General features: G+C 45.7%; 1 protein-coding gene across 3 annotated transcripts in view; it reads right to left on the reverse strand.

The window, feature by feature from the left end:
* The window catches only part of klf8 (Kruppel like factor 8), a 78,106-nt gene that overhangs the window by 11,608 nt on the left and 53,663 nt on the right, over positions 1 to 12,835 (reverse strand). Inside the window, exons 3-5 of one of the 3 annotated variants that reach the window (XM_086179400.1) lie at positions 8,301 to 8,552; positions 7,964 to 8,198; positions 1,326 to 1,437 (exon numbers count right to left, since the gene is read on the reverse strand). In XM_086179400.1, the coding sequence (XP_086035526.1) occupies positions 1,326 to 1,437; positions 7,964 to 8,198; positions 8,301 to 8,552 (599 nt within the window). Of the gene's footprint in view, positions 1 to 1,325; positions 1,438 to 7,963; positions 8,199 to 8,279; positions 8,553 to 12,835 lie in introns of all 3 variants that reach the window. The other 2 variants (XM_086179398.1, XM_086179399.1) reach the window with 2 other exon arrangements.

Below are 12,835 nucleotides of genomic sequence, written 5' to 3' on the forward strand. Positions count from 1 at the left end.
GCTCCTTACGTTTACTCGGTGCTCCCCGGATCGAAACTGAAGCTGTGCTCAGGTGTACGTTCCCTCACCTGTGGAACGACCTTCCTGAACACCTGAGGTCTGAGGTTTAAATCAGGGCTTGACTGTAACGTTCCTCTAAATACAGTCTCGTGTCTCTCTACCCCATGATTTTCAGTGTGATTATAGTTGATATACAAGTTGTTTTTATTGTTTTTTACTGCGCTTTTATTGTCTTCTTATTCGGTATGTATTTCTATATACTGAGAGCATCCTTGTCTGAATGCAGCATAAAACTAACCTCACCTTGTTCTACACAGACGATATCCTATATTTACCACAAGCCTCTATTAAGTCATATATTTTACATATTTTAGATATTTCAAAATGACCCCTTTTCATTATATTTCCAGTTGTGTTGCACTGTTCCGTCACACTCCATGAGTGCATTTCCTGTCTCCAGCAAAAGTGTTTTTCCAAATTGTGTTCAAAGTCTTCTTCTGCTCTTATAATGATGCATCAGCACATATTACTGCCACCTGTTGCCTGGACATGAAACTACATTAAACCCACTCAGGGGTAATTGAGTGCAGACTGTAAAGGCCTAAGCAGCAAAGTTAATCTGAGTTCAAGTCCTGAAAATAAAACACGCCAGTAAGTAACAGCAGTTGCTGACAAGTGGCTTAACAAGGCTACAGATGTTGTTGTGGGCATTAAATGTGATCACAAATCAGAGGAAGCACAGAGCGAGTCATGGTGATGCAGGAGTTGCGTGTTTGTTGGTTTTGTAATTCCGGTGATTGCATTTCCTCTTCCAAAGTCATACAAGCGGTGTTCATTTGTGAAGAGCGTCTTGTTGGAGAAAACTTTTGTTTGCTTCTTTTCAGCACTAGTCCTGAATCCAGTACAACAATCCCATTGGCCTGTGGTCCAGAGAACTTGTGGCGGTGCCAACTTCCAGGTTAGCCTACAGGAAGGACGCTATAGGAAAATCTCCAGTAAAGTGATTCAGTGGAACAACTGACTTTTCAGTTAAAAAAAAAGTGAGAAAAATAGGCCATCAGCACAACCATGACAACCATCAAGGTGCCCTGTTCTGATTCCCTGAGGTGCATTTGTATATGACAGTTGTGGACAAGAAGAAATTAAAGTCAGCTTTTCTGGTTGTTTTCTGTTGCCACTGTCCACTGCATCCCGTTTTCCTCCTGGCACGTACCAGTTTAAACTCTGGACAACTTAATGTATACCAACCCACTCGCATCCATAGACACTCAGAATGATATTAAGCGATGCCGATAAATGTAACTGTTTATCATGGCTGCACTCACCCTGCGTCAAGACTCTGGGCACTGAGGGAGGCCGATCCAGACTCTGTACCGCTCTCTGCCTCGCTGTCGCTCTGATACTCCACCGGAGATGTGGAACCTGGTTTGATACGAACTGCAGAGAGGAAAAGACGATGGGAGAGAGAACAGAAAGTGGGGATATAGGGGGGAAAAGAATATGGTGGGATGGGAAAAAATTGAGTAGGTAATGATGGAGGACATAAGGCCCGGACAAAGAGATTAATCAGCGAATTCAATTAGGAAATGGAAAAGGTTAAAGTGAGGGAATGAAGGGAGGAGAGGAGGGATGGAAGCAGACAGAAGAGAACAGCAGGGGGTTAATAACTTCTTCAGAGCGATGCCTGGATTCCTGCAACTTAGCAAGACAAAGACTTACTCCGAGTGTGTGTGTGTGTGTGTGTGTGTGTTGTTAGGTGTGGTCTGCTAGACTGCACAATTGATGGATCAACTTAAAGGCCAAACCCCGTGCTGCATTTCCAGGCACGACACCTCAAATCGGCATCTTTCTCAATTCCTGATCCTCTTCAACTGTTAAAGTTCCTTCATCAGAAAAGTCTGATCCAAGCAGGGTTTTTTTTTTCCAAAAATTTCTTTCTTTCCATTTTCTAAAATGACACCAGAGCTGGTGTTCATGAAAAATGATTACATAGAACTTGCCAGTAATGCTAATGAGCAACTGAAGATGGATCTCTTCAGAGAATGCAACCAGGAGATGCTGTTGTTCATTTTCTACCCTTTCTTGTTTTTCCACCAGGGAGGATCGTTTTAAGGTGTTGCTTTTGTATGTGTGAGAGCCATACCTGGCAACCCCGGGTGAATATTTTGAGCGGCACAATAGCCGAAACGCAGACTCGCTGTATTCCGTAGGCGGTAAACATGCTCTGCTGCCTTAAGACACGCATTCGTTCTTCAGAATTACATCAGTTCCTTTGATTGACAATTTTTGGACCAATCATTTAAGAGGGATCATGAAAAAAAAAGGTGGGTAATCAGCATTGCGGACAGAAACAGTTAATATCATTGAATATGATTGTCATTTTCAAAAATGTACATGTAGTTGATTCCACAAATATCTTAAATCATGAAGGGTCTGCTTGTCCACGGCACTCCGCTGTGATGAGGGACAGGAGCAGGAGGGTCAGATTTACATACACACGCCGTAACACACACAAGCAGCAGACAGTTGAGGTTCCTGCAGGTGTGAGTGCATGTGTGTATTCCACCAGGCGTCCGTGTATTTGTTCGTACGTGTAAACGCTCACGTTTCACCCTGCAGATCCTCCTGGCTACCAGGAGGCAGGGAGCATCATTTAAGCTTCCCATTATGGGACGACAAAAGCCTCATGATCAGGTGAAAGAGGCTGATTGTGGTTGTGGTTGTGGTTGTATGTGCATCCATGCGTGTGTGTGTTTGTGTGTGTGTGTGTGTGTGTGTGTGAGTGTGTGTGTACGTACGCGCCCCCATACAGAGGAACTGTTCAAACTGTAAGTGTATGGATTCATTGTACTGTATCTGAGAGACAGAGGACAACAATTTTCTGCTAAAATTAAGAAACTGTGTCTGATATATATTTTTTGATACACAAAAACTTAAAAATCCTTTGATGTCGTTTGGTTTTCTTTTCCATTGTTTGCAAATCATTGGACCTCATTCATGAAATGTTCTTATGTACAAATCTTACACGCTGCTGGACATTTTTACCGACAGGACGCGCCACCCCTGACGGCTTCTTTTATCTCTGAGCTCTTGACATCTATTGTGAAGCTTCACAACTTCAGTCACCCACACTTGAAATGGCTTCCGAGTTGCAGGAGATACATAATAGATGTCAGGAGCAAGGAGTTAAAAAGGGCCCCCACTTTTTGTTTTCTATCCGCTAAACTAAAATGAGGGCTAAAAAACACACATGTGATATTTGTGCATAAGAGCACTGAACTGAATAAATGCAACAGCTTCAACTGCCACACATGTTCTAAGCACACGAACAAGATATCAACACAGAGGCAACTGATAGTTGCGGGTTTGGAAACGCACTGCCACAGAGTTGCAACATCCTGACTACGTTATAATCCCGGTATCAAGCTCGGCGCGCCCGTTGCGATCAAAGATGTCCTGCCACGTGATGGAAACAGATTTTCAGTCCAAATCGGGCACTGCAGTAGCTGTGCCGCGGTGACGTGGCCAGTTTGTGTGACACACGCATACATAAACATTTACTAACTGCCATTAAACCGCCAACAACTCCAGACAAATGGACACAAAAGGAGGGACGGTCGTTGCTATCGGCAGTCATTGATCTCTCTCTCTCTCTCCCTCTCTCTCTCTGTCTATCGCTCAGGACGCAGCAGAAGTCACATTTCAATCTGATCTCCAGATTACACGATTGGCTGTCAATCGCCTTTCTCCCAAAATTGACTCCAGCCCCCTTTTTCCTTTTCATACTGAGTCAGTCTCTTTCTTCCTCATGCTTCATTGCTCCCTCTTTCCTCCTTAAATTCACAGTTTGACAACTTAACTGTCAGTAACACAACCTGAAGCAACAAAGGCCGACTAAATCAGGATCTGATGGTAAACGGTACTGTTGGAATGGTTAATCCCGCCCTCCCCGTTCTCATCCCTGTTGGAATGTGGCGGCCATACTGTTCAAAGTCCACCCTTCCTGGAGAGAGCGAGGAGGGGGTTACGAGGTTGACGTGTTGGTGTGGGGAGGGTCTTACACAAAAAGAAGTCTTCTTTGTGTGTGGAGACAATTCAGCCGCCCCCACCTCTCCATCACTGTAGCCCTCTTTCAAAGGCAAAACATCCCATCTCCTCTTGTGTCGACCCCTGCTGCCTCACCCCTGCAGCATGCTCGACTCCACCCCACCTCCACCTCCTCCACCCAATTCCTCTCTGCTCTACCTATCCAGCCCTCCCTCTCCTCCTACACCCCCACAGCACGGCGCATGTCAGCTGTCTCCTGCTTGTTCTCTTAGCAGGTCCAGGAAGAACAACACAACATATCAAAGCTCTTCACTCTCCTCTCCTTCTCCTTCTTTCTCTCCCTCTCTTTCTCTCTCCCTCCCACACTCCTCTAATCCGGCTCACGTCATTTTTTTGCTTCCGTTTTTCTTTTCAATGCTGCTGCTGGGCTGTGAAATTCAAATCTCAATACACGCTACAAGAATAGGTGGCTCCTTCCTTGATAATTGAACCTTTAGAATCTACCAGGCCCTGCTCACTAGATAAGATATCAGTTCACATCGTGAGCACACTGAGTCAGCGTTTACTGCGCTAACTGTAAACGCATCAAACCTGGAGCCAACGTTGGTGCCTGGCCAGCTGCAGATCCTGCATTTTGTGGACTAATGTGCATTAAATTTTGCCAGCCCACATCCTTAAAAATGTTTTGGGAGCACTTGTGCTTTAAGCACAAATCAAGAAAGCATGGTTAAGAGGTTTTTGATGCTGGGAAATGAAGCAAACTCTTGACTGTGTTGAGGTGACGGGGTGTGAGAGCATCTTCATACCAGCTTTCATGTTGGAGATTCTTCTGGAAGAGTCATCCCTCATCCACATTCCTAAGTTGTGGCCACGTTGGTTTGGAATAGCGACCAACTCTACAGACGACTGCAGTTTGTCAAAGAGGCGGAGGCCTGTTTTGCCAGCTTGCTTGAGTCAACGTCAAGCTTCCCCTCATGTTTACTCAGGGATGAATTACAATTCCTTTGACCTCTTTTTCACTGTTAACTACTAAGAAATGACCAGAGTGTTTGAGGCTTCTGAGCGGCATCGGATCATGACGCTGTGCTACATTCTGTTCAAAGTAAATGGTAAATGGACTCAATTTTATAGAGCGCTTTTCTACCTTAGCGTCATCTCATTCATCCATTCACACACACACTCACACACTGATGGTGAAGGCTGCTACCAAGGTGCCAACCCACTCATCAGGAGCAATTATGGGTTCAGTATCTTGCTCAAGGACACTTTGACATGGTCACCGGGGTTGAGGATCGAACCAGCGACCCTTTGGTTGCTGGACGGCCACTCTACCCCTGAACCATGCCGCCCACAATGAATGTGAATGTTATGCCGTTGTTCTACTTTACTGTCATTGCACAGAGCGACCAGTCATGCCGGGTTCATTTGGCTCCATACAAAGAAGCAAAGCTGTGAAAACGAGGCTTTTAGGCTTCATAGCAGCCTTCAGTCGGACAGAGGGGCAAAATGGGCTTGAACATGGCTGCCACTGGTAGGCGGAGCAACAAAAGTGGGAGTCCAGGAGAACAACCTGCAGCTTGGATCACGTTTCCTGACTTTTTAATGGAACTGATTTTGAAATTCACAAAGCAAATCCGGAATGTTACGTCATCCTTTTACCAAAGGCTTTCACGCCAGGTGAGGGAAGATTATAATGTAGGCAGACATGGACACGGCTCCTTAGGCACCGCCCTCTCAGGCTGTAACAATTTGAAGAGCACCTCTCTCTAAGGCCTTCTTCCTGTTTGTATTCAGAATGGTCAAGTGAGGTGAGATGGTCGGCCATTTTCTCCTCATAACACAGCCATCCACACTGCTGGAAACCTGTGCTTCTTACTGTGCTGAGTACCGCCCCCAGGTAGGAGCGAAAAAGGTTCCTCCAATGAGGGTTCCTGTACCTACAATGACTGCTAAGCTCCTTCCTAAGATGTAGTTTTACTGCATTCAAGCTGGCTCTCATCTTTCTGTAACACTGAGGGTGTGTGACATCACGCGCACGCTCTCTTTACCAGGATCTCTGTTTGAGATGGGCTACTGATTTACCACAGAGTCAGAAAAGGTTGAGACATTTGAGTAACACAAGTTAAATAATGACAGATTATTTATTACTCAACAACTGAGTGTGACTACCAACTCAATTACTACCTCTGTTCGCCGTTGTGATTTATGAGACAAGGTGTTTCCCTCCACAGAGTATCAGAGGACGGATGGAATCAGCCGCTAAAAACACCAACAGATGAATTTCTGATGGGAACATTTCCCTAGAACATATGTCAAATTTCTCTTCACGACGGGTCTCGTCATGTTAGGACGAATATCAATCATCTGGCACATATGGGGAGCTTCTAAAATGTCAAAGAAAGACAGGCAGACAGACGGCAGGTCTAACATACCGCTAACCACAAACACACACCATCTCCCTCTGGGAAACACACTGTACTCCTCTGAGACTGCGAGCGAGAGCGGCATGGATGAACAATGATGGGTGTGACAGTAAAGATAGAGAGAGAACGTTACAGGGGAGGTCCAGTGATCCAATAACCATCTCAAATTTACTTCCTCCACATGATTTTTGTTGTTGTTGTTGTTGCTAATCTCCCTATCCTATTTAATGTCATCATCTTTTCTACTTCAACTACATTGTTTTGTGCATGTCAGCCTGAGACCATCTTGTCCTGAGGACATCAGCAGAAGCTGTACTAGTGATACTGGTAGTCATTTTAGTATTTGCAGTATCACTGTACAAACTGAACATGAGGCAAACCAAAACAGGCACCATTTAACACAAGTATCACAAACAGGACGCACGACAGCAGGATTAGAGCTGATGGGGCATAAAATAACAGGGGAAAAAAAGGTGAACGTGACACGAGAGACTGAGAATGACGGTATCTCTGCGGCGGGTCACAGAGGAAGACGTGTCATCGCTTGACAGGCTAAGATATTTAGAATGAACTGTTAGCTTGTTAGCACGGTTCCACTACATCCGTGATATCATTCAGTCACGTTTCCATTCAAATACATCACACAGAGGTTTAGCAGCACAATCGGAGCGCTGATCACGTATTCGTGTTACTTCAAAAATTAGCCAATTAACTGTTAATATCGGTGAACAATATCAACGCAGGTCTGTATCGTGAGGGCAAGCCCGGTCTGAGTTGAACACACACTTTGGCACTTACTCACAGAGTGTGTTTCCAACATTCTCAGAACAAACTTTTTAATAAAAGCAAAACCCTCCAGCACGCCTAAAATCTTGACAAAAAATGTGCGTAAGAACTGGTGGACAGAAAGGAAACCACTGATGGTCACTTCCACTGTCGGAAAAACTCAGTCGATCCTTCCTAGCGGGAGCAACGAGAATGGGCGCGTCATCTTTCTGGGCAAGAAACAAGGTGAGAAGAATTTGCCACAAAAAGCAGACGAGTGTGAAGGAGACGGGCACTTCTCTTTTAGCTGAACCAAAAAAGAATTGGTGCTTTTAGAAATTACTGAGCCGCTGGGAACAAACTTCCAGAGTATCGGAAGAGGAGCTGGAAATTTGTTTAAACATGAATTACAAACCCATCTATGCAGCTTGGATTCATACCCTAACTGTATTTTTCTAACTGATCCTTCAGTGTTCATTAGTCTCCAACTCTCACGGCATTTTGAACATTAATTTATTTATTGGAAAGATGCTATATAAAAAAAAAATTGCATTATTGATTCATTTGTATAATCTTGTGTTGAGCTACTGTTATTTATCAGATTATGCTAGAACTAATCTCAGTCTGCGGCCTGATTTTTTAGACTATTTGATATGCTAATGAGACCAACAATCCTGCAGTTTCACCAAAATTTGAGCGCCGATATAACTGACACTTGCACCACTTACCGGATCCTTCTGAGCGCCCGTCACTTCCTATGAGCGGAACTGTAATGGCTGCTGTTGCGACGCCGTCCGTGGGCATGGTGGTGTACACAACAGGTAGAGACTGCACCACCACGGGGATGGTCTGCAGCTGGCCCACCTTGCTGGGCATGCTGACAGAGGGGATGGTGTGGATGACATGGAGGATCTGCTGGCCGCCGGCACCCTGCGTGGCTAGAATAGAGCCTGGAGAGAGGACCTGGGGGTGCAGGGGGGGGTATGATTGGTCACAGTAGACCTGCACAGTGCACTATCTACAGCTGAAGGAAGCAGTAGTTACCATAGAGCCTATTGATTGTACCGTGGAGGGAACCGGTGTTGCTGACAGGCTGGGCTGGGTCACCGTACTGCCGGGCGGAGGGTTGACTGTGGTGTTTGTCGTGGAGGCAGGGACCGAAGAGGAGCGGGGCTTGTTGAGCGACAAGTCGACGGGTTCAGTCTGGTCCTCGGCTGGGCTCGGCTGGGGCGAAGACGCCTCTATCTTACAACTTGTCAACTCTGTCTTCACATTTAGGTCTGTTGGTTGTGAGAAGTCGCCACCCAGATCAGCCTGCTGGAGGGAAGAGGGGCACGGAAGGGAAAAACAAGAACCGTTACTGATGGCGATTATGTGACAACAAGAAAAAAAAAAAACAAACATGGACGTTACATTACATTTTATAGGTTTTCTTTGAAAACTGCTACTAGTGTCAATGAGCCCCTCTGACAAACTAAAACTGGTCAAGAACCATTACTGCCAATCAGAAGTGATCAGCTGAGACCTGCCGCTGCAGGTGTGAGTGACAGCTACTCACTTAAAGACGTCAGATTATTTAGGGAGCTGCACCCACCGCAAAAACTTGAAACTCTGAGATGAAAAATAACAGACAGTCAATCCTAAAACTGTTCAGTGACTCATGTGCTTCTGTAATGGGAAGTATGAAAGAAATGTTCAATGCTAATAGAACTGGCTGGCTACAGTCTGACGATGTGAATTCTTCGACTCGGGTCTTAAATGGAAAGCTCTGAGGGGCTGTTTCATCCCGGACTGATGCTTTCGTATAAACTTGCGTCAGGGTTTTATGGACTCTACGCCCTAGTTTTCTCAGCCTCCTCTGAGGAATGAAACACCCCGTTCGTCTCTCCAGCCACCCAGGGCTCAGCTGCCATGTAGCTCAAAAGCACCGGGAACAATGGCTGCTGTGTGGGACGCTGGGGGGGGTGGTGGAGGAGAGAGAGGGGGGGGGAGAGGGAGAGAGAGGGAGAGGGCTGGATGGGTACAGAGACAGACTGGTACTGACAGAGTGAGAGAGAGTGAAAAAAGAGGAAAGTGAAAGAGAGACGGGAGAGATGGAATGAGAGGGGGAGCAGCAGGGAGCCCCAGTCCAGGAGCTGGCTTCCGTCCAGTTCAGTTGAGCGTAGCTTGGCTCTGGGTGAGGAGGAGAGGGTGGAGACTCTGCTACGCCCTTTCATCGGGTCATACAGTTCAGTCAGAGGCGGGGCCGGGTGGCTGTGCGGACACAAATATCAAGGTTGCTTAAGAAGCAGCTCCTGCAGTTGACAAACATCACACATGCAAATACGCTCTGTTACAGGAGCAGACTTTTGCATGTTGGTACACTACAGGTACCGGTACATATGCAGTACTTTTACTGTTGTGGGTTTCTTTTACTCTAAAAGTAAAAAAGCCAGTTTGCAGTTTTGGACCTTGTTTGTATTTGTTAGTGCAATCTAGGTGATCCACTGACCACCTTTAGTTTTATCTCAAGTTCCATTACTTTGAAACTGTGTGGGGCCACATTCAATTAAAATACATTTTCTGTATGACCACTCTGGAGTCCATAATGGAACACTCAAAAAGAAAGGAAGGAAAGGGGGCTGTCCCTGAACCTGGCGGAGGTGTGAAACAATTTGAAGAACTCTTTTAGTTTAAAAAAAGGAAAGGAACAGAGAAGATGAGGGAGGAAAGAAAAAGAACAAAAATCTGTTGTAATGTTCACTCTCTGTTCAAAAGAACCATGAAGGAAAGGAAAGGAAAGGCTTTGATGTCAAGATAAAGCAACACACCTGTACCAAACTTGGCTCAGGTAAGGAGGAATTGAAGGAACTGTTTTTAAGTTTTTTTTTAAAAAATGAAAGGAACAGAGGAGATGAGGGACGAAGGAGAAAGAAGATTAGCGAGGAAGGAGGACAGTAACGTGATTACGGGGAGCCTAAAAAATACATGTGAAGGAGGTGAGGGAGTGGGTGAGACAGAAACGGGAAAAAGACAAGAGAGAGAGAAACAGAGAGTGGGTGGGAAAGGCCTAGCGTTGCCATGGAAACTGGGAGCTATCAGCTGACTCCATGTTTTCCACTTGTTCCCCACCCACCAACACCCTTCCCTTTCCCTCCCAGTCCTTTCGTCTTTCCATCACCTCACCCTCTCTTGGCTCCCCACCGCTCTGCAAACCACACCCTCTCTCACCTTCTCTCCCACACCACCACCACCTCACCCTGCAGCATCTCTTGCTCTCTACGTCAGCCACACCCTCGTTGCTTCCCACCTCACCCTCTCATCCCATTTAATTTCCACCCACTTGTTCTTCTCTATTCTCCTCCGCTCTCCTTTCACAGTCCCTCAGATTAAACCCCACAAAATCCCCCAAAGAAGAGACGGAGCGGCTGAATTCCACTGAAAAAAGAAAAAGAAAAATAAAGGAAAAAAGGAAACCTCTGTGGAGCGCAACGAGCTCCGTGATCTGAGAAGGAGACTTGGATGGTGAAGGATGAGAAACCCTCTGATGTCAGGATGGAGTGATGAGCTTAAAACAGAGGCGGATGCTCCAAGCTGACAATTCTGATTGTATTGTCCCTATTTTGGTTCACGTTGGCATTCAAGAGCATCTTATTGCGTGATTCTACACACACACACACACACACACACACACACACAGATCATTAGTCTGACACCTTTTTACATCATCGTATGTTTCCACTCTACCAAAGCGGTGAGGACAAACTCGTCAAGATTGCCAAGGCAATCTATAAATAAATACCACGAGGGTTATTATTCAAAAGCAATAAAAACTCCAAGACTAGACCAGGACACTTCGGCCTGGATTCATCACCTGGATTTCCCTCCTCCTCTCCTGCACACAGGCATGTTTGAGGTTTCTCACACGTCTACTTCATTTGCTGTGGTATCAATCCAGTTTTAAAACCACATATTCTCTCTGATGACGCAAGACAGTAGATGCAAGGAGAAGGTTTAATGTTCGGGGTTATCTCTACTACTATTTTCGTATATTTCGTATTTCATGGAGGGGCTGGATTGAGTACAGATCCCCTTTACACCAGAGACAAACACCACTTGTTCTATAAGGTGTAAGAATGCTGCAGCTGAGTGTGTTTGACATCAAGGACAGAACAAGAAGCACCACGACTTTGAATCAACTGGACCAAAAACGTGGTTATTAAGATTAAATTCTCATCGATGAGAGCAAACAACTGCTCTGAAAATAAAACCAGAAACACCATGATGAGTGGCTGCCGCAGCACAGCTGCCAAAATCTCTTCATTTTATCCTACGGTCCCCAAATCTAAAGAAATGTTCTCATGGCATTCCTGAGATATCGCGCTAACCAGGACGGGATTGTTAGACGACCCAAATACAGAAAGCCCCCAGCAGCTCACGACTGTCGCCAGCATGGAGGAATAAACACATTTGGAAGAGTCAAGGTCAAAATTGAGCATCAAGAATGTTCAGAAAAAAGGAACTGTAAGTATCAGAGGGTTCCAGTTACCATTTCACCTCTATATCTAGATGTGACAGATATGTGACTTCCATCTTGACTGGAACACGAATACCTGCAACACATTTCACACCGAAGGGGAAACACATCGCCATCGTTCCCTCATCCTGAAGAAGGGATTTGCATTGTTTGTGAGCATGACAGCAGCGTGGGTCAGGCTCTGAGACGCTCGTCCAGGACTGCAACACACTGACACCTTAAAACTATAAACTCAAGTGTTTCTGCATGCAATATGAAAAATCCCTGCCGGGCCAGATATGTTGAGGTGGCGTTCACCCCCCTACGCTCGACAGTTCAACTGCCTCACCATAAAATGGGTCACCCAGTCTTCGCCTTGCAATTAATTCATGTGATCTCTAAGTTGAATGGAGGCGGGTAGCAGCTGTGACTGCAGCAGGCAGAGAGATGTAATAATACGTCCACTGGACTTTAATCTGGTTGTACTAACACAGATAAAGTAACGTGTGATTTATAGGAGCAATCCAGCGCCGCCATCAGTCAGCTTATGAGCCCACAGAAGGCTAGTTTGTTACATAGAAGTGGATGTGGAACGGCGGCACGATCACCAGCTGCAGCATTTAGTATTTCATGAGGGGGGGGGGAGAGAGAGAGAGAGAGAGAGAGAGAGAGAGAGAGAGAGAGAGAGAGAGAGAGAGAGAGAGGAGCCATGTTGAAACTGAACCCAGGTCACTGCGTCGCTGAGGGTTTTATTTTGTTTTGTGTGAAAATGCCAGTTGAGTGGCAGCGCTGATACACCTTTGTCGGCACACACATAACTTATTTATAACACAAGTGGGGTCAACAGCAGCAGCTCCTGTTCCCGTTTAGTACCTGACATGCTAATAATAAAGTATTTCCATAAGATATGTTATGACCCGCATCCTGCAGACGGCAGGAGGCCATCACCGTCATCCCGTCTTCCAAAGGAAAGGATTTTCTACTGGACCTGCGATGAGCGTTAAGAACTTAAAACTGCATGTATGACGTTGTAGAACCAAACAGAACCGTAGCTGTAAATATCAAGAGTAGGGACAGGACTGGGTCTTTGTGGATGACGAGATCT

The sequence above is a fragment of the Aulostomus chinensis genome, chromosome 15 (assembly GCF_037954235.1).
Source record: "Aulostomus chinensis isolate RoL2024-O1b breed Wild chromosome 15, RoL_Achi_v1.0, whole genome shotgun sequence".
NCBI lineage: Eukaryota > Metazoa > Chordata > Actinopteri > Syngnathiformes > Aulostomidae > Aulostomus > Aulostomus chinensis.